We start from the raw sequence: 24,291 nt of genomic DNA, 5'->3' as shown, positions 1-24,291 counted from the left end.
AATCTTTCACCAGCATAGACAACAAGTATTCAGACAATATGCACACATAGCACGTAATTTATATTAAAATACTTCATATCTATGAGTAAGATGAAAGTAACTATGCACTCACCTGAAAAGGTGGTGATTCTTCCCTCGAACAACGCTTCGTTATCTCAAAACAATTATTCCTCGATAAAACCTAGTATCAATACCACTAGGGTTTAGTCTAACGATAACCGTGACTAATAAATAGTCTGACTATTATTACTATTATATAAGCGTTAAACGATACTTATATAACTCATAATAATAGCCCAAATAATTATTTTAAGGACCTAATAACATTACTATAATTATTTGAAAGCTATATTAAAAATTGCATAAGCGTAGCTCACTTACAGCGGATTTTAAAGAAAACTGGGCTTTGCTCGGAGCAGCGTTTCGAAACCGAAAGACCCTTTTCCTCGGGACTCCGGGAGCCTCGGGGCTTCCTTTGGGTGCTAGGGGTTTTATTTAGGGTTTAGGGGAGCTAGAGAGAGAAAGAAACTAGAGAGAGAAGTGAGAAATGTGTGAAAAAGTCGGAACACTCGCCCCCCCCCCCCCCTTTTTATAGCCTACGAGGCCTCGGACTACGCTGGGCGTAATCCTTGGCTAAGCGGGGGGTAACTTCGGATAGGGTTTCCACCTCGGATCCAGCTGTCTCACACTCGTCGGAAGGATAAGGCCGAAGGTATGCGGTGCGTACCGGATCTCGTACTCGGTGCGTAATGTGAGGCTACGTGGCGTGACCCGATGCGAAGCCTTGGTCACCAAGCAACGGCTCAAAAGCAGCCATGTCATCAACTTCTCGCAGATTTCGCAATTTTACACTCCGACTTCTAAAAATCATATCTTTCGCATACGAGCTCTGTTTTGACGTTCTTTGTATCCACCCGAAGGTGGGAACGTACTCTATAACTTTCGTTTAGACTCCATCGACTAATTTTGACTTTATGTTAAAAGTTATATTATTAATAGACCGGGACACGATTGGTCCGTTAAAAATTCATAACATCTTCATCCGACGTCTGTTTTTGTCTATCTTTTTATCGTTACGCTACTATTAATGAGATCTTTGATTCTCATTTAGGTTGTGTTGGCTAAAAACCGCTTGATCTAATATTCGAATTTCGGCGTGTATATTGATAAGCCGAAACTTCGAAAAATCATAACTTCCTCATACGAAGTCAGATTTGGGCGTTCTTTTTATGGATGTTCTCGGTTTAACATATTCTACAACTTTCACTCAGATCGCTAATGCTAAAAATCACTCTATCGTAAATTCACTATTTACGTCTCCCGGTGTCGTGCTGGTTTTGCCGTAAAACTTCAACGAGCCATAACTTCTTCGCTATAACTTGGATTTAGGCGTTCTTTATATGTATGGAACCATTGATACATATTCTACAACTTAGTTAATATTATTTATTCTAAATAATATTTTATCAAAAAGTCATTTTCGACCCCTATTATCTGTAAATTGACTAGCCCAAATCTATGGGCGTTACACAAGGCGTGTGGGGCACCAGAGTTCTTTGGGGTCAGGGACGCCATAGTTAGTTGATGTTGGTGGGCGGACATAGGAACACCCAACACATGAGTTCTTGCCCAGATACAATGAAGGTGGGGTTTGCTTCATGTATGCTGAAGGATCGAGCCCGAGATTGGTGGGGAGAGGTGACTAGCCAGGTGGGGGCAGACGGTCTGGCTGAGATGACATGGACATATTTTGTAAGAAGCTTTAATTTGGAGTTTGCACCGTCTATTGAGGTGCAATGTTTGGTGAGGGAGTTTCAGGAGCTTCAACAGACCACCGAAACTGTGGCGCAGATCACTGCCAAGTTTCGAGAACGAGCACTATTGATCCCGTAGTATGCTGCAGATGAGGACATGAGGTGGACGAGGTATCATTCCATGATGGGGGATGATATTCGTGAATTTGTGAGCTTTCCAGAGTGCAAAACCTTGAACGAGATTGTGGAGAAGGCCCGTGAGCAGGAGATGGAGTTGGAGTTCCGTACCAAGCAGAAACCCGAGCAGGCACAAACAACAGTAAGTCAGGCTAAAAAGCCTAAGACCTTGGATTCATCCAGTAAGGGCCAACAGGGCCGTGGCCGATGTGCCAAGTGTGGGAGATCTCGTAGTGGAGCTTGTTGGGGGACGAGCGTGGTAGTTTATACATGTGGTCATCTAGGCCATGTGAGTAGGGATTGCCCCAAGAAGGGCTTGATTTGTTTCCACTGCAACAAGACTGGCCATAAAAAGGTCGAATGCCCGAGGTTGCAGGAAGGGGGAGGAGTAGTCGTAGTGCCTGTTCCCGCCACACTGAGGATAACTGATGGCCACCTTGCTAAGGCGGATGCTCCTGCGATGAAGATTCATGCATTTCAGTTGACCACCGAGGAGGCTCGGGCAACACCAGACGTTATGGCTGGTACGTATTTTATCTTCCTGCTCTATATTTATTTGCATTGCTTATGTGTATATTGTTCTTATGTATAGGGACCTTTTTGTTAATGGTATGTCGTCTCACGTTCTATTCGATTCGGGTGCTACCCAATCGTTTGTATCTCTTGCGCTAAGCAAGAAGTTTTGGGATGCGTCGGGGACTTTGGGTTCCCCGCTTGAGGTTGAGATTGCGGACAGCCGCACTGTGAGTGTTGCGAGGGTGTATCGGGACTGTGTCTTGAATGTGCTTGGGGAGAGGTTTCGTGTTGATCTAGTCCCGATACCATTGCGAGGGATGGACTGGTTAGGGCTAATGGGGCCATGATTGACTGTGAGCGCCAGTTGGTGAGGGTTCGAACCCCAATTTGGGGAGAGCTGGTTATTTATGGAGAGTGGGCCTCATAGGGGCCAACCCACTATTCAGCTGCGAGGGCTAGGAGACTTCTTCAGCAGGGTTGTTTGGGATTTCTGGCATATATCTCAGATACAAGGGTGAGACCATAACGGATTTGGGGCAGTGTACCAGCTGTACAGGAGTTCCGGGATGTCTTTCCGGAGGAGTTACCTGGAGTACCTCTGGAGAGGCAGGTGGAGTTTCACATTGATTAGTGTTGGGTGTCGCTCCGATAGCCAAGGAACCATACTGGCTAGCTCCGCCCGAGATGCAGGAGCTATCTATGTAGCTTCAGGAGCTGCTAGACCGAGGGTTTATCTGTTCGAGCAGTTCCTCGTGGGGAACACCAATCCTGTTCGGGAAATAGAAGGAAGGGTCACAGAGGATGTGTATTGATTATCGAGAGCTGAACAAGCTAACGGTGAAAAACCGTTATCCGCTACCAAGGATTGATGATTTGTTCGATCAACTGCAGGGTGTGTCTTGGTTTTCCAATATTGATCTTCAGTCGGGGTACCATCAGATGAGGATTTGGAATAAGGATATACCAAAGACAACTTACACGACTCGGTACGGGCACTATGAGTTTGTGGTGATGCCATTTGGGCTCACTAATGCTCCAGTAGTGTGGGTACCGGTCAACGAGGGAGCGAGACATATGATATTGGAGGAGGCACACAATCTAATTTCTCTATCCATCCAGGAGCTACAAAAATGTATAGAGATCTGAGACTGAGCTATTGGTGGCCCTACATGAAGCGGGAGATTGCTTGGTTCGTGAAGCGGTGCTTGACCTGCAGTAAGGTCAAGGTCGAACATTAGCGGTCGTATGAAAAAGTTCAGTCGTTACCTATTCCTACGTGGAAGTGGGAATAGATGACCATGGACTTCACTACGAAGTTACCAAGGACAACGAGGGGTGTGGATGCCATATGGGTGATTGTGGACATGTTGACGAAGAGTGCCCACTTTATTCCGATCTCCGAGAGCATATCCGCAGAGAAATTGGTAGATATTTATGTGCTAGAGGTGGTGGCTAAACACGGGGTGCCAGTGTCGGTAGTCTCTGACAAAGATGTTCGATTTACATCTAGATTTTGGAAGAAGTTCCATGAGGAACTGGGCACTTAATTATATTTCAGCACAACGTACCACTCCCAGACAGACGGCCAGAGTGAGAAGACGATCCAAGCACTCGAGGATATGCTTCGGGAATACGTGTTGGACTTTGGAGGGAGTTAGGATATAAACCTCCCACTCGCAAAGTTTTCATACAACAATAGTTATCATGCTAATATCGATCGACCATCGTTTGAGATGTTGTATGGTCTGAGGTGTAGGACCCCTGTTTGTTGGGGTGAGGTAGGCCACTGGGTCATGGAGAGCACCAAGGTGGTGCTCAAGACGACTGAGTTGATTCAGCAGGTGCGTGATAAACTATGAGTCACATAGAGCCTCCAGAAAAACTATGCTGACTGGTGCCGATCGGATCTTGAGTTTCGGGTAGGGGATTTCGTCTTGCTGAAAGTGTTACCATGGAAGGGTGTCATTAGGTTTCGGAAGAGAGAAAAGCTAGGTCCCCGATATATTGGGCCGTTCAGGATTACTGCCCAGGTAGGCAAGGTGGCCTGTCTCTTGGATCTGTCGGACGAGCTTAGCCAGATACACAACAACTTCCATGTGTCTCAGCTTTGGAAGTGAGTCACAGACGAGGCTGCGGTTGTTTCTCTAGACGAAATTTAGGCGGATGAGAGTCTGAACTACATTGAGAGGCCCATTGCAATTTTGGATAGGAAGACCAAGGTTCTTCGGAACAAGGAGGTGAAGTTTGTAAAGGTGCAATGGCAGCACCGAAGGGGCTCCAAATGGACATGGGAGCCGGAAGAAGAGATTCGAGATCACTATCCGGATTTGTTCGCGTCAGCAGACTTCGAGGACGAAGTCTAGTTCAAGTGGGGGAGATTTGTAAGGCATGTTCCAGGTATCATTTGATTTTCTAAGTAATTTAGGGTTTTAGACCGGAACTTGACGAGTTGGGGAGCTCCAATTCATCGAGTAGAAATCGTTTTTGGATATGGGACTTAGGATCTACTCGGCGAGTTGGAAGGCCCAACTTGACGAGTAGACGCTGTAAAGAGAAATCCTAATTTTCATGGATTTGTACCCTATTTAAAGAACTTATGGCTCATTTGTAGCATCTCTCATCGTTCTTACAACCCAGAGAAACCCTAGTTCGATCCTTATACCTTCTTGAATGAGAGAGAGAGAGAGAGAGAGAGAGTGATTTTGGTGTGGTTGTGAAGGATTTTAAAGCTTAAAGAAGAATGAGTAAGGAGAGAAGTAGTAGATCCGACATCTACTCTGTATTGGTGACCATCTTGAGGTATAAAGTTAATATCTTGATATTTAGTTGCTTAGATCTCATTTTATGGAAGTAAATGACCACTTTTGGTGCATAATGGTGTCATTCTTGGATTGGAACTTGTTATGAGAATAGAGTTCCAGATACAGACATCTCTAGACCTCCATGGACATAAATTTGCTCACTTTATCTAGTCTTAGCCTTTCTCCATGCTCTAAACTTTGTATAAAACTAAGTTTGGGTGTTTTAGCCTCTTAAGGCCTTGCATGAACATAAAGTTGGCAACTTTACTTGGTAACTACACACTCAAGGGCTGGATCTGTAGTTTGGAATCTTGAATTCCCCTAGAAAAGACTGAACATGAAAAGGACTGAAGGGACTCGACGAGTTGCTTAGCTAACTCGACGAGTCGGGCAAGGTCCACCTGTTTTCGAGATCCTGAGTGATCTCGGTGAGCTGATTAGGGGTTTCAGTCTAGAGATTTCGTCTTAGAGTTTTCGACCCTTAGACACTGAAGAACTCGATGAGTTACTCGGGTAACTTGACAAGTTGACTTGAGATTTCAGTTTTATGGACCTTGAAGGAACTCGATGTTGGAGTAGGTGTCTAAGCCCATAACTATAATTGGTATGTACTTGACCCGAGAGTGGCATGGTCCATTTCGGGTTGCATATCACAAGGACAATTTAATAGGACTGACTTTTGAGAAGATGTTATTTATGATTTACTAATATATTATAAGTTCTAATATATTAATATGAATTCATATGATTTAATTGATGGGTTTTGGTATACTACAACATCCTATGGTGAACATACACCCCTAAATACCTTGGATCTATGTTTTCACTAATTATACATGCAAATGGATTCCAAGGCATTAAACTTATAACTAGCATGCAGTTTCATATACCAAATAAGACACTAGTTACAGTAACATACCTTTTGTGTTGTAGCTTGATTTCATGGAGCTTAAGAGTCTAGTACCCCAAGTGTGACACCTCAAATGGTTCACACAACACCACCAACAACTTGGAATAACTTGAGAGAGAAGTTCTTATGCTCAAATCGGCTAGCCCTCATATGTGAATCCTTAGACCCGATTTCTTGAGCCATGGGGTCCTTATATATTGTGGCTATTAGGATTACACCATGTAACTCATGACCATCCATATTATTCATGCTCCATGGGTTAAAACCTCCATGGAGTATCCATGGGTTACTCCATGGGTTTAGCCCAACATGAAGAACTATGGATCATAAGCCCACATATATATGAATGAATGATTTACACAATCAATCCCCATATATTTAATTAGTGTCTTTTGATCACAAAATTAATTCCAAATTAATTCTTGAACAATACTAATTAAATAATATGATTTCATATTAATATATTAGAACTTATAATATATGAATAAATCATAAATATCCTTTTCTCACAAAAGTCTATCCAAAATTTTCCGATGCCATGCAACCCAAATGGACCATGCCAAATCGGGTCAAGTACATACCAATTATAGTTATGGACTTAGACACTAATCCAACAGTCTCCTACTTGGATAAGTCTAAAACTATTATTGCAAGTATGACTCCAAAACCCGACTAGCAATCGTAGCTCTTAAAAGTTGTCGTTGAACTCTGAACAAATCAATGATGCGTCCATTAGATTTCTCCATTCTAGATATCATATGGACTGAGACATGGATTATAATCATTCTCTCTGTCCATCTGTTGTTTCCCGATTTCCGATTTATGACGACTGACTAATTGAAAAAATCAAATCAGTCCAGGCCCGGTCGAGCACTTGTGTTTTTCATCACTAAATCATCGAGGGGCCCACATATATAGCTTTTATCCCTACAAGGGTAAAAGGAATGGATAAACTTCGACTCATATGCTTGTTCTTCTACTTTTTGAATCATACACAAAGGTACGTTTTATAACATCGAGTTACCAATGCGTTTTCGTACAATCAATGTATAACCAACTCATAGTTAAAAACTCATATCTCTAGGTTTCAAGAATATAAGATATTATCGTCTCATGACCACTCATGATAAAATCCATGAAGTGAGTCAAATGAGCGTGGTTTTAATCCAATATTCGAATCTCATTCCAGAAGCACTTATGAATGTTGCAGCAACTTTTGCTATGTCTGAACACTTTAGACATATACAAACCCAATTCATGACAGTCTTGCCTTAATACCTACTTCGAACGTATTATCAACTGTGGATGATTTGAATAACTTAGTCATTCGGGAAAAATGACCAAGTTATTCTGGAAGTCAAAACATGCAAAGTGAAAACAAGAATAATCGAATCCAATATGGTCTCAGAACTTATGAATATAAATAAAACACCATTTATTTATCACCATATTTAATACACATTATTCATTCTATAATGTTTCAATTATCACCCTAATACTTGAATTAAAACAATAGTCTTGCAATACTCCAAGCATGCACACTATGTTTGTCCAAACAATAGTTATGCCATACTCCAAGTATGCACACTATGTTTGTCTATGGTCCTTACTTAGTGAAATAGACCAATTAAACATAATTTCAATGATGCTCATTTCACAATCTCAATCCTTATCGTAAATGTAAGAATTCCAAATTCCTACCATTTACCGAAATCTGTTAGATTCTAAAGTTATATGCATTGATCCTCTTGTAATAATGATGCACAAATTCACAAAGACTTGTCAACAAACATTACAGAGTATTCCAATGGAGATCAATTCCATGGAACCGAAGTCTCAAATTCAAAGTACATTCCTTTGAACATCCTTCTTGCATTAACTTTTCTAATCTTACACAGATTTAAAGAATAACTTCCACCTACGGAAAAATTTCCACATTCCATTTTGACTATCACTTCTGAACAAGATTTGTCTCCTTTCAGAATATGTCAATATAGTCCTCCCAAAATTAACACTATATGTAATGCCCGTAGATCCGGGCTAGTCAATTTAGAGACAATAAGCATCAAAAATGAGTTTTTTATGGAAAATTATTTAGAAGTATTAATATTTTCCAAGTGTTAGTACATGTTACAAGGGTTCCGTGCATATAAAGAACACCGAAATCTAAGGTATAACGAAGAAGTTATGTCATGTCGAAGTTTTTCGGCAAAACCAACACGGCACCGGGAGACGTAAATAATGAATTTACGATGGAGGACTTTTTAGCCTTATAAATTTAAACGAAATTTGTAGTATAGGTTAAACGGAGAGCGCCCATAAAAAGAACGCCTAGATCTGACTTCGTATGAGGAAGTTATGATTTTTCTAAGATTTAGCTTAGCAGTGCACGACCCGCAACACGAATTTTAGATCGAGCGATTTTTAGCCTACGCGACCTAAATGAGAATTGAAGATCTCATTAATAGGAAATCAACGGTAAAAAGACAGATGAAAACGGAGTCCGTATGTAGAAGTTATGAATTATACGCAGATATTTAACAGTATAATCTCCTCCTACTATTAAATTTAAGATCAGTCGAGAATTAGCCGACAGAGTCGAAATGAAATTTGTAGATCTTATTTTTACCTATGCGTGGATATAAATAACGTCAAAAACAGAGCTCATATACGAAAGTTATGAATTTTTGAAAATTGGATGATTTCCACCCTATGTGCGATGCCACGTGTCAGCACTAGGCGAAACCTTGGAGCCTACGCAACACCACGATGTGGTGATGCTCCAGGAAGCCTATAAGTAGAGGTGTCGGGTTCCCTTCATTCCTCACACCTTCCAACTTCTTCCTCTCTCTCTCTCTAGAAAATCTCTCTAAGCCCTAACCCCCCCCCCCCCAAAAAAAAAGCCTAGGGAACCCCCTAGAACGAGGCGGAAGCCCGGGAGCGCCCGACGGCTCTGAAAAGAAGAGACTTCGGCTCAAAAACTTTGCTTCGGCGGAGCCCGGTTTTGAGAAAAACCCGCTGTAAGTAAGCTACACCTACCCTATCCTTAGTATAACTAATGTATATATATATATATATATATATATATATATATATATATATATATATATATATATATATATATATATATATATATATAGTAATGTTATTAGGACCTTATAATAATTATTTGAGCTATTAAATATTTAATTTCCTTATATGATAATTAATTAATTATTTTAATTATTTTGGTAATTATCTTAAAAGAAATCTTGAATAAATCAAATATGGATAATTAGGATATTAATTGTTGATTGGAATTATTTGTTATTTGATCCTCCATGTTTTAAATGTTTAAAACCTACCCTCATGTTTTGAAATTTACTTTTGTGATTAAAAGTTTTAATTTAGACAACTTAAATTTCAAACCCTAGATTTTAAAAGTTTTAAAATACAACCCTATACTAATATGATATTACTAGTATAATATATATATGTATAACTAAATGCTAGTCTTACCGTTAGTAGGCCTCATTCACGAAGCCGATCTATAAGGTGGGTATAAGGTTGCGACCTATAAAATGGCGCTTAATGGGTGTACACTCACACCCACCGCTTGCTTGATTGGTGGAGGGTCGTTAGCCGAACGGGTAGGATAGGGCAACCTCATCCTCTCATTAAAAGTATAATAAGAAATACAAGTAACTACATATATTTTTTAAAATTTCCCAATCCTAGTTACTTTAGGAAAAGTGAATTGATGCAATCCCATGAAATTACACTTTGCACCTTGCTAAGATGTTAGTGGAGCGTGTGTGGTTTACCGGCACACTAATTGATTCTAAGCGAAGGTGGCAAAGGGTGATTCATTGTTTATCATAGTTCGATGGAGCGTGTGTGGTTTACCGGCACATCGAATAGGTGATTGTTACAATGAAGGCACCATGTGAATTTGCATGGTAATTCACACCCGCTTTGTGATCCTCGGCATCCCAGTCACAAACAAGAGGGGCATATCGAGATTTAAACATGCCATTGAATAGTTTCAATGAATCTCATCCGAACCTAGGAATTCTCAAAAAACACTTAGGACTAATAGTATAGGTTTTTGTGATGGAGAATTAGTGAATCGTCATTCACTTACCTTCAATTTATTTGCATGTTAGATTACGGCATCCCTTTTCTAGTATGTAAATGTTATTGTTGGATCCTAGCCCTAATTTTCTTATTGGGTGATAATTAGGGATTCTTATTCTAATCTATCTTTGTCCTTTTCTAATTGTAGATGTCAAACGCAAACAACGCTGCTGCTAGTTCTTTCACGTTGATGAGCCTTTGCCAAAAGGTCACCTTCGATGGAACGAACTTTAGCGAATGGATAAGATACATTCGCACCATTGCTCGCTATGAGGATAAGGAGTATGTCCTCGATGAGAAGCTCGAGAAAATCAACCCCGAAATTGCTACTCCCGCCGAAATCACCGCCTTTGAAACTCATGAGCGAGATGCAACGAAGGTACATTGCATCATGATCGCCACCATGAACTCCGAATTCCAAAAGTCCTACGAGGACATGTACCCGTACGAGATGCATCAAGACCTATTGGAGAGGTATCACCAAAACGCGAGACAAGAGAGGTACGAGATTTTCACTAACATGATTTCCGCGAAGATGGGTCATGGAGAATCTCTTACCGTGCACTTGCAAAAGATGCAAAGGTATGTTGACCGCCTCCGCAAGTTAAATGTTGACTTCGGTGAGGATTTGGCGATCGACATGGTGCTTCACTCTTTGCCTCCGATGTACAACCAATTTAGGATGACCTACCACATGAACAAAGAAGAGGTCACCCTAAGCAAGCTCCAAGGTCTCTTGAGGGTTGCTGAGAGCAACTTCAAGGACAAGTCTGTTGCACCCACTCCCAATCCGCCCGCTGCTCCTGTCTTGGCTATTGGACAAGGGAAGAAGAGGAAAGCTTCGTCGAAGAACCATCGCAAGGTGAAAGCCCGAGATGGTGCCTCTTCTAGTGGGACCAAAGTTGATCCCGCCAAGCCCTGCTCTAACCCGAAGGAGGCAGAGTGCCACCACTGCCACAAGATAGGACATTGGAAGAGAAGCTGCCCGGATTACCTGCAAGCTATCAAAGAAGGAAAGATCAAACCATCTTTCGCAGGTATATATACAATCAAATCTAACGATTCTAATCATGCTATTTCTTGGGTTCTTGATACCGGTTGTGGTTATCACATTTGCTCTAATGTGCAGGGACTAAGAAGAAGTAGGGATGTGGAGCAAGGAAGGATCAATCTAATCATGGGGAACAGAAGATCGTCGCCTGTGACCAAGATTGGAGTGTACTCCTTAGTGCTTAGGAATAGTTTAGTTTTAGATTTGAACAATTGTTGCTATTCGCCAGAAATGGCAAGAAACATCATTTCATTTCATGGTTTATATAGACAAGGATTTAGATTTTCTTTTAATAATGAGAATGGTTCTATTTTGGCTTATCTAAATGGTGTCTTTTACTTTGAAGCTATACCATGTAATGGAATATATGAAACCGTTATGATTGTTGATAACTTAGGAAATGATGTTTTGAATGTTGATTCTTCCACTAGTATGGATAAAGCATCCTTGTGGCATTGTCGTCTTGGACATGTCAACAAGAAACGCATAGCCCAACTCCAAAAGGATGGAGTGTTGGAGTCATTCGACCTTAGGGAAGATGACACATGCGAGTCTTGTTTGCTTGGAAAGATGACTAAGTCGCCCTTCACAAGTACTTGTGAAAGGGGCGAGGGTCTATTGGACCTAATACATACTGATGTATGTGGACCATTTAGATCAACCACGAAGGATGGGAACCGCTTCTATGTGACTTTTACCGATGACTATAGTAGATATGGGTATATCTACTTAATCAAGCAAAATTCAGACACCTTTGAAAAGTTCAAAGAGTTCAAGAATGAAGTGGAGAATCAATTGGGCAGGAAAATCAAGATGCTTCGATCCGATCGAGGAGGAGAGTACCTAAGTCTTGAATTCCACGATTATCTCAAGGAGTGTGGAATAGTTTCGCAATTGACGCCTCCTAGGACACCGCAGTTGAATGGTGTGGCAGAAAGGCGTAATCGAACCTTATTGGATATGGTTCGCTCTATGATGAGTCGTGCTTCGCTATCAATCTCTTTTTGGGGGTATGCCTTAGAGACTGCCGCCCATATCCTTAACCGAGTCCCTACTAAGAAGGTTGCCAAAACACCTCACGAGATGTGGACAGGGAAAGCTCCCTCGTTGGCACATATCAAGGTTTGGGGTTGCGAGGCTTTCGTAAGACGAGATACTCACGACAAGCTTGAACCTTGAAGTGAGCGATGTATTTTCATCGGATACCCGCAGACATCCTTTGGATATCTCTTCTATAGACCGAAGGACAATGTTGTCTTCGTTGCAAGGAGAGGAGTTTTCCGAGAGGTAGAACTCATAAGCCAAGGAGACAGTGGGAGGCAAATCGAGCTTGAAGAGATTCAAGAGTCGATAGATGAAGGAACCTCTACCGCTGGCACTCAACCCGAGGAGGAAACTCCGGTTGAACCGATTGACGAATCCTTACCTCTTAGACGTTCCGATAGAGTTAGAGTTCTACCCCAGTTTTATGGTTTTCATATTACTACCGAAGGGGACACGTATATTAGTGATGGTACACTAGTAAATCTCGATGAACCTAATAGCTATAAGGAAGCCATGGCAGGCCCGGAGTCTGCAAAATGGAAAGAGGCAATGGATAGCGAGATCCAATCCATGTATGATAACCAAGTTTGGAATTTGGTTGATTATGTGCCCGGACGTAAGACCGTTGGGTGCAAATGGATCTTCAAGAAGAAGACCGACTTGGATGGAAACGTACACACATATAAAGCACGATTGGTTGCGAAGGGCTTTACTCAAACTCCTGGAGTTGACTATGATGAGACCTTCTCACCAGTTGCGAAGATTAAATCTATTAGAGTGATGCTAGCTATTGCCGCATTTCATGATTATGAGATTTGGCAAATGGATGTCAAGACCGCTTTCCTTAATGGGAAGCTGGCTGAGGATGTGTACATGGCTCAGCCCGAAGGGTTTGTGGATCCGAAACATCCGAATAGAGTGTGTAAGCTTGAGAAGTCCATTTATGGACTTAAACAAGCGTCTTGCAGATGGAATCTTTGCTTCGATGAGAAAGTCAAAGAGTTTGGATTTGTACGAAGCGAAGACGAGTCTTGTGTATATGTCAAAGCCAGTGGGAGTGTAGTAAGCTTTCTCGTTCTATATGTCGATGACATATTGCTCATAGGAAACGACATCCCGACTCTACAGGAAGTTAAGTCCTGGCTCGGGAAGTGCTTCGCTATGAAGGACCTCGGAGAAGCTTCTTACATTTTGGGAATAAGGATAGTGAGAGAAAGAAGTAAGAGACTAATTGGACTTAGTCAGAATACTTACTTAGAGAAGGTACTAAAACGTTTTAGTATGGAAAACTCAAAGAAGGGAGAACTACCGATACAAAGTAATGCCAAATTGAGTAAGACTCAAAGTCCGAGTACCGAAGCCGAGAAAGCAGAAATGAGCCGAGTACCATACGCTTCCGCAGTTGGCTCAATCATGTACGCTATGACTTGTACTCGCCCTGATGTAGCCTTCGCTTTGAGCATGGTTAGCAGAAATCAAGGGAATCCTGGCAAAGCACATTGGATTGCGGTGAAGAATATCCTTAAGTACCTTCGGAGGACAAAGGAATGGTTCTTAGTCCTCGGAGGGAGTGATGACTTGAAGGTGCGAGGGTATAGTGACGCCAGTTTTCAGACCGACAGGGACAACTACCGTTCGCAGTCGGGCTGGGTCTTTACCCTAAATGGAGGAGCAGTGACCTGGAAGAGTTCCAAACAAGAGACCGTAGCTGATTCAACGTGCGAATCAGAGTACATTGCAGCGAGCGAAGCGTCGAAGGAGGCAATATGGCTAAAGAACTTCATCGGTGATCTTGGAGTCGTACCTGCCATAAAGGAGCCAATGGAGATTTTCTGTGATAACGAAGGTGCGGTTGCCTTAACCAAGGAACCGAGGGATCATGGTAGATCAAGACATATCGACAGAAAATATCACTTCATCAGACATCGTGTAGAAGAAGGACAACTCGTAGTGAAGAGGATATCATCAGAGGATAACCCAGCAGATCCGCTTACGAAGGGACTGAGTAGGGTCAAGCACTTACAGCATGCTAGGAGTATTGGGCTAAAGGATGATATTAGCATAGATTAGATAGTATTAGAAACATGTAATAGATAAATGTAAATTGACATTTGATGATTAAATAAAGGAGTTTTATTTATGAGTAATGTTACTATCTTATGTTAATTGTTTAAGCTATTGTTTCACTTTGCATGTTTTGACTTCCAGAATAATTGAGGTTATTAGGAATAATCGAATTATTCAAATAGTCCACAATCGTTCATATGTTGGGAGTAGATATGAAAGAAGATTGTCATGAATTGGTGTGTAGAGTGTCTAAATGGTGTTAGACATAGCAAAGGATTGCTGCAACGTTCATGAGTGCTTATGAACTAGTTTTGAGCATTGGAATAAACCCACGCTTGCTGGAATCACCTTGTGGAATAAGATATAAGAGGTGATCGCAAGACGATAATATCATATAGTCTTAAAACCTAGATATATGGTTTATTATTTGTTAATTGATTGTACATTGATAATGCGAAAACGCATCAGTAACTTGGTGTTATAAAACGTATTGTTGTGTATAGTTGGTAAATGAATAAGTAAATGCATATAAGTCGAAGTTTATCTGTAACTTTTATCTAAGAAGGTAAAAGCGATATCTCGGCCGCTCGATGATTTGATTTGACTTATGTGCCGGGCCCGGTCAGAACTGAATTGATGTGTTCGATTAAGTTCTATGTCGAATAAATCAGAGATCGAGAAACCTAAATGCTTGACTAACCATTCCATAGGATTGTCAGCATGGTATCTAACAGAGGACTGTACGTTCCCTTATCTAAAGGACAAGATTGATTAGATCAGAGTTGACAGCGTCTTTGAGAGCTATGATTGCAAACCGAATTGTACTAGTATAGTTACTAGACTTATCCAAGTGGGAGACTGTTGGAATAGTGTCTAAGGCTGTAACTATATCCGGTTGTGCATGGTCCTTTTGGGTTGCCTTCACCATAGCAACTTGATAGGATGATTTATTAAGAGAGAGTAAATATTATTAATATATTATGTGAATAATATAATGGATAATATATATTGATTAATATAAGTCATAGAATTAATTAGAATTAATTTGGTGACTTAAAGAGATTAATTAATTAAAGGGGTATAAACTGTCAATTGTTTGATAGTTAAGAATTAAACTGTAAATCCATTTGGATATGGTTTGGACGGATTCTAAGAGCTTTAGGAAAGCTTAAATCGTCCATATACTTATCTAGGAATGGATTTGGATAGCCTTAAGAGAAGATTATCTGATAGGGACTTATCTGTAATCCTTAAGGAGTCTACAAGTATAAATAGACCCCATGGCTGATGGAATTCGAGACTTGACCTAAAGTAAGGAACCTCTGGTCGAAATTCCTCCCCTCTCCTCTCTCCCAAATCATCCTCCTTGCTTTGGTGTTTGTAAGCCATTAGAGGAGTGACATTTGTGACTCTAGAAGCTCCAAGACCTCAAGATCAACAAGGAACTCAAAGGTATGATTCTAGATCTGTTTTAATGTTCTTGTTTAACCTAATTAGTAATTAGAAGTCTTGGATTCAAAGCATGTTTATTAGAAAGCCTAGATCCAAGCATTAGGGTTTTGCATGCGCACATAGGAAAGTTCTTATGGCAAAAACCCAACAGTTCTCGGTTTAACATATTCTACAACTTTCATTTAGATCGCCAATGCTAAAAATCACTCTATCATAAATTCACTATTTACGTCTCCTGGTGTCGTGTCGGTTTTGCCGTAAAACTTCGACGAGCCATAACTTTCTTCGTTATAACTCGGATTTCGGCGTTCTTTATATGTATGGAACCATTGAGACATATTCTACAACTTAGTTAAGATTATTTATTAAATAATATTTTGTCGAAAATTCGTTTTTGACCCCTATTATCTCTAAATTGACTAGCCCGGATCTACAGGCGTTACAATTATCTCCCTTTAGGATGATTACGTCCCAGAATCATCAACGAAATAGGGCCCACATGATGACTCCATACGCTATCTCTTCATCCTAAGTAATAACCGTAACTTTCATGTTTCTTTGAACGAGTATCTAACTCTAAGACTTCTTGACTGTAAGTGGTGCTTGATCTTGCAATTGCTCCCTATCTCACATTAGACTCCAAATTATGACCTACCATCATGTGATGCACGTTTAGACTCAGGTCTCTTAGAGTTAAATTCCAGAACAGACTATATCTTCCTTCATGTTCTAATGTGATATAATCACATTTTAAAAGGTAGCATTCCTAGCTACAAGAAACTATCGCGATACCTCTACTGATCGCTTTGATTAATTCTTCCAGCTTGAGTCAGGTGCTACATCGGACTTGGTTCTCTAAACTATGTAACATACTTGTCTTAGTCGGACTCAATTCGATATGACCACTAGGGTCGGAATATCAATAACCTCCTTAATCATTACTAAAACGATAGTAACGACCTACTTAGATAAAACGAAATTGATTACTAGTTTCTTGGTAACATTGCGACTTTCCCTGATCCAAGCGTGAGTCCTGTGCTTCCGGTAGTATAGGCCACTACTACCATTCACACCCACTCATACTCGTCCCAAGTATTGTCCCATAATTTTCCAAGTCACCATAGAAGAAAATCACATAACAACTTAACACATCAAATATCAAAAAGAAGGTTTTATATTATTCCTTGAAATGATTACATAGGTGTTCAAGTTCACCCTAGACTATTCCTCTAACAGGCTACATCACGTGGTACTATCTACACGACTACTTCATAACTCGATCTTTAGATGTCAATCCTTCACTCCTGAATCCATGCATTGTCATCTGCTTCGTCAAGGATCATTTGAAATGCTCTCGCCTTTGGCTTTGGCGGCAGATTTGGCTTTATAGCCCCTTCTCTCTTTGGTCTGTCTTGCTTGAAGTGCCCTTCCTCGTTACATTCGTAACACACCCTTTTGTTGAATGTACACTCGTTGTCATAATTCCCATGCTTCCCACACTTGAAACAAGTCACCTCCTCACCGCATTTTCCAGTGTGCTTCTTTTTGCACTTTTCGCACCATATTTCTTCACTTCCTCCTCCTCTAAACTTCCTTGTATTGGAATTTCTCTTCTCATCGGGCCTTGCTGATCCTCCGAATTTCCTCTTTTTGCTAACCTCAACCTTGATGGAAACTATTCCCTTAATCATATCCTCCACAGATTTGGCAGCCCAAATAGCTGCTTCCAGAGTAGGTGCTTGACGCACTGGTACCGCGTACTCCAATGGAAGTCCTTTTGCGTACTTGTCGATTTTTGTCAGCTCATCCGGAACAAGACGCAAGGCGAACTCCATCTTCTCTGTGAAGTTGTTGGTGTATTCATCAATAGACATGCTTCCTTTCTTCAAGGTAAGGAATTGGTTTTCTAGCTCGAGCAGATATTGGGCCGAGCAGTACTTACGTTTGAACTGCACCAAAAATTCTGCCCATGTCAGTTGTAGGGGCTCATTGGGGCTTAGAGTCTTCCCCAGAGTGTTCCACCAACGAACCGTGCCTTCTCTGAACTGGCGTACCGCAAACGTGGTTTGTAGTTTGCCTCTGCAACCACACATCATGAAAGCTAACTCCATCTTCGAGATCCAATCCATGACCCCGATCGGATCTTCCTTTCCAGTGAAAGTCGATGGCTTGCAAGTTAGAAAATCCTTGTACTTGCATCCATTCCTCTTGACTCCGTCATCCTGGTTGTTTTTTCAAACTATTGGTGGGTTGGCTTGACTAACGGTCCCACTGTAGTTCCCTCCTTCTGACTGCCCATCGTTCAATTCAGGCTGGTCAACTGGCATTGTAGGTTCGTCCCTATTTTCATGCAACATCTGCCTCGTTTCTTCCCTTTGTTCAGCTAACATAGCCCGCATCATGGCTTGTACTCCAACCATGGTGATTGGCTCAGGTGCAACTTCTACTATGACTGGTATTTACTGTATCACTGGGGGCTGATATCGGTTCCCATTTGCATTCAGGTTTCCGCTACAGGTCCTTGCCATCTTGATCTATACACCGAATAAGGTGAATCTAGATCTTTATTTAGGATTGACATTTAAATAATTCTTATCAGTCCTAAACGTTTATATGCTAGTTCTAATATCGTAGTTAAACGCTTAGAATCCTAAACACATAAGGTTTCCAGATCCGGTCGGCAATAGACCATAGATCCGAACAAATAACAGCACATCAGGCAAAAGCATTTAGCACATAAAAGCATTTTAGGCATAATTCCTAAAATAAGCTGCTGCTCACACCTCACAGTCATCGCTTAGCATTCTAAGTTTAAGTCTAGAGATAAATCCATATTCCTAGTTCACTTAAACTAATGCTCTGATACCAACTATGACATCCCCATTTTCACAGCCAGAAAAGACCGATTTTGTTTATGCTTTATAAAAATCAGAGTACCTCTTTTAATAAAAATGTTGTGGAATTTGTTCCCATTAAAACATGATAAACACGTTATAAAAGCATTTCCGAAGAAAAGTATTTTTATTCATTTTAAAACATTTGGGATGTCATTATCAATACAGAACTTACATTCATTATCACTAGTGATTTATATCTCCTTAATTTCTCAGTATAATGTGACTTCATATCAACACCTGTGATATAAATAAACTGAGTGGGTTAGGTTGGGAAACCTGGTGAGTACATAGAGTTTTCAACCCACAATAATATAATTATTAGATTTTAACATCAAACAATCATCCCAATTACCCATTCCCATTATCTTCTTAAGGATTTACCCTAAGGGCCAGCTAATCCTTGTTCATTCATTCCTAAGGATCATCCTAAGGAAAAAACAGGAAGTCCATTGTTGCCAATGAAGCAGTGGTCAAGCGCAGCTGCTAATATTATCACTTAGGCGCAACTGCCAGAACTGGGACATTTTCTATGAGGCGCTTCTGCCGATATTGACCTTTAAACGCTACTGTCATGGTCATAAGGCTCCCTATTAGGCGCAACTTTCGATACTGTCCTTAGAGCGTAGCTGCTAGGACGTTTACCGTAGATCTAAAACATCCACGGGTTGTGGCGGAGCTGCCAGTGCTCATCTATAGGGTACTAGGTCCATTGCTGCCAATGTTTACCTATAGGGCACTAGGTCCATACTACTAACGTTCCTCTATTTCAACTTTTATCTCTCATCATTCATCTACCCATGTTTTACCCAACATATTTTGTACATATAAAATACTTTATACAACTTACATCATTTAAAACATGTATAAAAATCTTTCACCAGCATAGACAACAAGTATTCAGACAATATGCACACATAGCACGTAATTTATATTAAAATACTTCATATCTATGAGTAAGATGAAAGTAACTATGCACTCACCTGAAAAGGTGGTGATTCTTCCCTCGAACAACGCTTCGTTATCTCAAAACAATTATTCCTCGATAAAACCTAGTATCAATACCACTAGGGTTTAGTCTAACGATAACCGTGACTAATAAATAGTCTGACTATTATTACTATTATATAAGCGTTAAACGATACTTATATAACTCATAATAATAGCCCAAATAATTATTTTAAGGACCTAATAACATTACTATAATTATTTGAAAGCTATATTAAAAATTGCATAAGCGTAGCTCACTTACAGCGGATTTTAAAGAAAACTGGGCTTTGCTCGGAGCAGCGTTTCGAAACCGAAAGACCCTTTTCCTCGGGACTCCGGGAGCCTCGGGGCTTCCTTTGGGTGCTAGGGGTTTTATTTAGGGTTTAGGGGAGCTAGAGAGAGAAAGAAACTAGAGAGAGAAGTGAGAAATGTGTGAAAAAGTCGGAACACTCGCCCCCCCCCCCCCTTTTTATAGCCTACGAGGCCTCGGACTACGCTGGGCGTAATCCTTGGCTAAGCGGGGGGTAACTTCGGATAGGGTTTCCACCTCGGATCCAGCTGTCTCACACTCGTCGGAAGGATAAGGCCGAAGGTATGCGGTGCGTACCGGATCTCGTACTCGGTGCGTAATGTGAGGCTACGTGGCGTGACCCGATGCGAAGCCTTGGTCACCAAGCAACGGCTCAAAAGCAGCCATGTCATCAACTTCTCGCAGATTTCGCAATTTTACACTCCGACTTCTAAAAATCATATCTTTCGCATACGAGCTCTGTTTTGACGTTCTTTGTATCCACCCGAAGGTGGGAACGTACTCTATAACTTTCGTTTAGACTCCATCGACTAATTTTGACTTTATGTTAAAAGTTATATTATTAATAGACCGGGACACGATTGGTCCGTTAAAAATTCATAACATCTTCATCCGACGTCTGTTTTTGTCTATCTTTTTATCGTTACGCTACTATTAATGAGATCTTTGATTCTCATTTAGGTTGTGTTGGCTAAAAACCGCTTGATCTAATATTCGAATTTCGGCGTGTATATTGATAAGCCGAAACTTCGAAAAATCATAACTTCCTCATACGAAGTCAGATTTGGGCGTTCTTTTTATGGATGTTCTCGGTTTAACATATTCTACAACTTTCACTCAGATCGCTAATGCTAAAAATCACTCTATCGTAAATTCACTATTTACGTCTCCCGGTGTCGTGCTGGTTTTGCCGTAAAACTTCAACGAGCCATAACTTCTTCGTTATAACTTGGATTTAGGCGTTCTTTATATGTATGGAACCATTGATACATATTCTACAACTTAGTTAATATTATTTATTCTAAATAATATTTTATCAAAAAGTCATTTTCGACCCCTATTATCTGTAAATTGACTAGCCCAAATCTATGGGCGTTACACAAGGCGTGTGGGGCACCAGAGTTCTTTGGGGTCAGGGACGCCATAGTTAGTTGATGTTGGTGGGCGGACATAGGAACACCCAACACATGAGTTCTTGCCCAGATACAATGAAGGTGGGGTTTGCTTCATGTATGCTGAAGGATCGAGCCCGAGATTGGTGGAGAGAGGTGACTAGCCAGGTGGGGGCAGACGGTCTGGCTGAGATGACATGGACATATTTTGTAAGAAGCTTTAATTTGGAGTTTGCACCGTCTATTGAGGTGCAATGTTTGGTGAGGGAGTTTCAGGAGCTTCAACAGACCACCGAAACTGTGGCGCAGATCACTGCCAAGTTTCGAGAACGAGCACTATTGATCCCGTAGTATGCTGCAGATGAGGACATGAGGTGGACGAGGTATCATTCCATGATGGGGGATGATATTCGTGAATTTGTGAGCTTTCCAGAGTGCAAAACCTTGAACGAGATTGTGGAGAAGGCCCGTGAGCAGGAGATGGAGTTGGAGTTCCGTACCAAGCAGAAACCCGAGCAGGCACAAACAACAGTAAGTCAGGCTAAAAAGCCTAAGACCTTGGATTCATCCAGTAAGGGCCAACAGGGCCGTGGCCGATGTGCCAAGTGTGGGAGATCTCGTAGTGGAGCTTGTTGGGGGACGAGCGTGGTAGTTTATACATGTGGTCATCCAGGCCATGTGAGTAGGGATTGCCCCAAGAAGGGCTTGATTTGTTTCCACTGCAACAAGACTGGCCATAAAAAGGTCGAATGCCCGAGGTTGCAGGAAGGGGGAGGAGTAGTCGTAGTGCCTGTTCCCGCCACACTGAGGATAACTGATGGCCACCTTGCTAAGGCGGATGCTCCTGCGATGAAGATTCATGCATTTCAGTTGACCACCGAGGAGGCTCGGGCAACACCAGACGTTATGGCTGGTACGTATTTTATCTTCCTGCTCTATATTTATTTGCATTGCTTATGTGTATATTGTTCTTATGTATAGGGACCTTTTTGTTAATGGTATGTCGTCTCACGTTCTATTCGATTCGGGTGCTACCCAATCGTTTGTATCTCTTGCGCTAAGCAAGAAGTTTTGGGATGCGTCGGGGACTTTGGGTTCCCCGCTTGAGGTTGAGATTGCGGACAGCCGCACTGTGAGTGTTGCGAGGGTGTATCGGGACTGTGTCTTGAATGTGCTTGGGGAGAGGTTTCGTGTTGATCTAGTCCCGATACCATTGCGAGGGATGGACTGGTTAGGGCTAATGGGGCCATGATTGACTGTGAGCGCCAGTTGGTGAGGGTTCGAACCCCAATTTGGGGAGAGCTGGTTATTTATGGAGAGTGGGCCTCATAGGGGCCAACCCACTATTCAGCTGCGAGGGCTAGGAGACTTCTTCAGCAGGGTTGTTCGGGATTTCTGGCATATATCTCAGATACAAGGGTGAGACCATAACGGATTTGGGGCAGTGTACCAGCTGTACAGGAGTTCCGGGATGTCTTTCCGGAGGAGTTACCTGGAGTACCTCTGGAGAGGCAGGTGGAGTTTCACATTGATTAGTGTTGGGTGTCGCTCCGATAGCCAAGGAACCATACTGGCTAGCTCCGCCCGAGATGCAGGAGCTATCTATGTAGCTTCAGGAGCTGCTAGACCGAGGGTTTATCTGTTCGAGCAGTTCCTCGTGGGGAACACCAATCCTGTTCGGGAAATAGAAGGAAGGGTCACAGAGGATGTGTATTGATTATCGAGAGCTGAACAAGCTAACGGTGAAAAACCGTTATCCGCTACCAAGGATTGATGATTTGTTCGATCAACTGCAGGGTGTGTCTTGGTTTTCCAATATTGATCTTCAGTCGGGGTACCATCAGATGAGGATTTGGAATAAGGATATACCAAAGACAACTTACACGACTCGGTACGGGCACTATGAGTTTGTGGTGATGCCATTTGGGCTCACTAATGCTCCAGTAGTGTGGGTACCGGTCAACGAGGGAGCGAGACATATGATATTGGAGGAGGCACACAATCTAATTTCTCTATCCATCCAGGAGCTACAAAAATGTATAGAGATCTGAGACTGAGCTATTGGTGGCCCTACATGAAGCGGGAGATTGCTTGGTTCGTGAAGCGGTGCTTGACCTGCAGTAAGGTCAAGGTCGAACATTAGCGGTCGTATGAAAAAGTTCAGTCGTTACCTATTCCTACGTGGAAGTGGGAATAGATGACCATGGACTTCACTACGAAGTTACCAAGGACAACGAGGGGTGTGGATGCCATATGGGTGATTGTGGACATGTTGACGAAGAGTGCCCACTTTATTCCGATCTCCGAGAGCATATCCGCAGAGAAATTGGTAGATATTTATGTGCTAGAGGTGGTGGCTAAACACGGGGTGCCAGTGTCGGTAGTCTCTGACAAAGATGTTCGATTTACATCTAGATTTTGGAAGAAGTTCCATGAGGAACTGGGCACTTAATTATATTTCAGCACAACGTACCACTCCCAGACAGACGGCCAGAGTGAGAAGACGATCCAAGCACTCGAGGATATGCTTCGGGAATACGTGTTGGACTTTGGAGGGAGTTAGGATATAAACCTCCCACTCGCAAAGTTTTCATACAACAATAGTTATCATGCTAATATCGATCGACCATCGTTTGAGATGTTGTATGGTCTGAGGTGTAGGACCCCTGTTTGTTGGGGTGAGGTAGGCCACTGGGTCATGGAGAGCACCAAGGTGGTGCTCAAGACGACTGAGTTGATTCAGCAGGTGCGTGATAAACTATGAGTCACATAGAGCCTCCAGAAAAACTATGCTGACTGGTGCCGATCGGATCTTGAGTTTCGGGTAGGGGATTTCGTCTTGCTGAAAGTGTTACCATGGAAGGGTGTCATTAGGTTTCGGAAGAGAGAAAAGCTAGGTCCCCGATATATTGGGCCGTTCAGGATTACTGCCCAGGTAGGCAAGGTGGCCTGTCTCTTGGATCTGTCGGACGAGCTTAGCCAGATACACAACAACTTCCATGTGTCTCAGCTTTGGAAGTGAGTCACAGACGAGGCTGCGGTTGTTTCTCTAGACGAAATTTAGGCGGATGAGAGTCTGAACTACATTGAGAGGCCC

The 24,291-nt window shown here is 41.8% G+C and overlaps 2 protein-coding genes across 2 annotated transcripts; both read left to right on the top strand.

Moving 5' to 3' along the window:
* Window positions 1-1,938: 1,938 nt before the first annotated feature.
* Window positions 1,939-2,794, top strand: LOC128126043 (uncharacterized). Its single transcript, XM_052763744.1, has 2 exons — window positions 1,939-2,459; window positions 2,524-2,794. The coding sequence occupies exons 1-2, from the start codon at window positions 1,939-1,941 to the stop codon at window positions 2,792-2,794; spliced, it is 792 nt and encodes a 263-aa protein (XP_052619704.1).
* An 18,796-nt stretch (window positions 2,795-21,590) lies between these two features.
* On the top strand, window positions 21,591-22,446 carry LOC111910095 (uncharacterized). The gene is made up of 2 exons (XM_023905885.1): window positions 21,591-22,111; window positions 22,176-22,446. The coding sequence occupies exons 1-2, from the start codon at window positions 21,591-21,593 to the stop codon at window positions 22,444-22,446; spliced, it is 792 nt and encodes a 263-aa protein (XP_023761653.1).
* Window positions 22,447-24,291: the final 1,845 nt, after the last annotated feature.

The sequence above is a fragment of the Lactuca sativa genome, chromosome 5, assembly GCF_002870075.4.
Source record: "Lactuca sativa cultivar Salinas chromosome 5, Lsat_Salinas_v11, whole genome shotgun sequence".
Classification (NCBI taxonomy): domain Eukaryota; kingdom Viridiplantae; phylum Streptophyta; class Magnoliopsida; order Asterales; family Asteraceae; genus Lactuca; species Lactuca sativa.
Note: the sequence above shows the minus strand (reverse complement) of the source record. Positions and strands in the feature narration are given on the sequence as shown.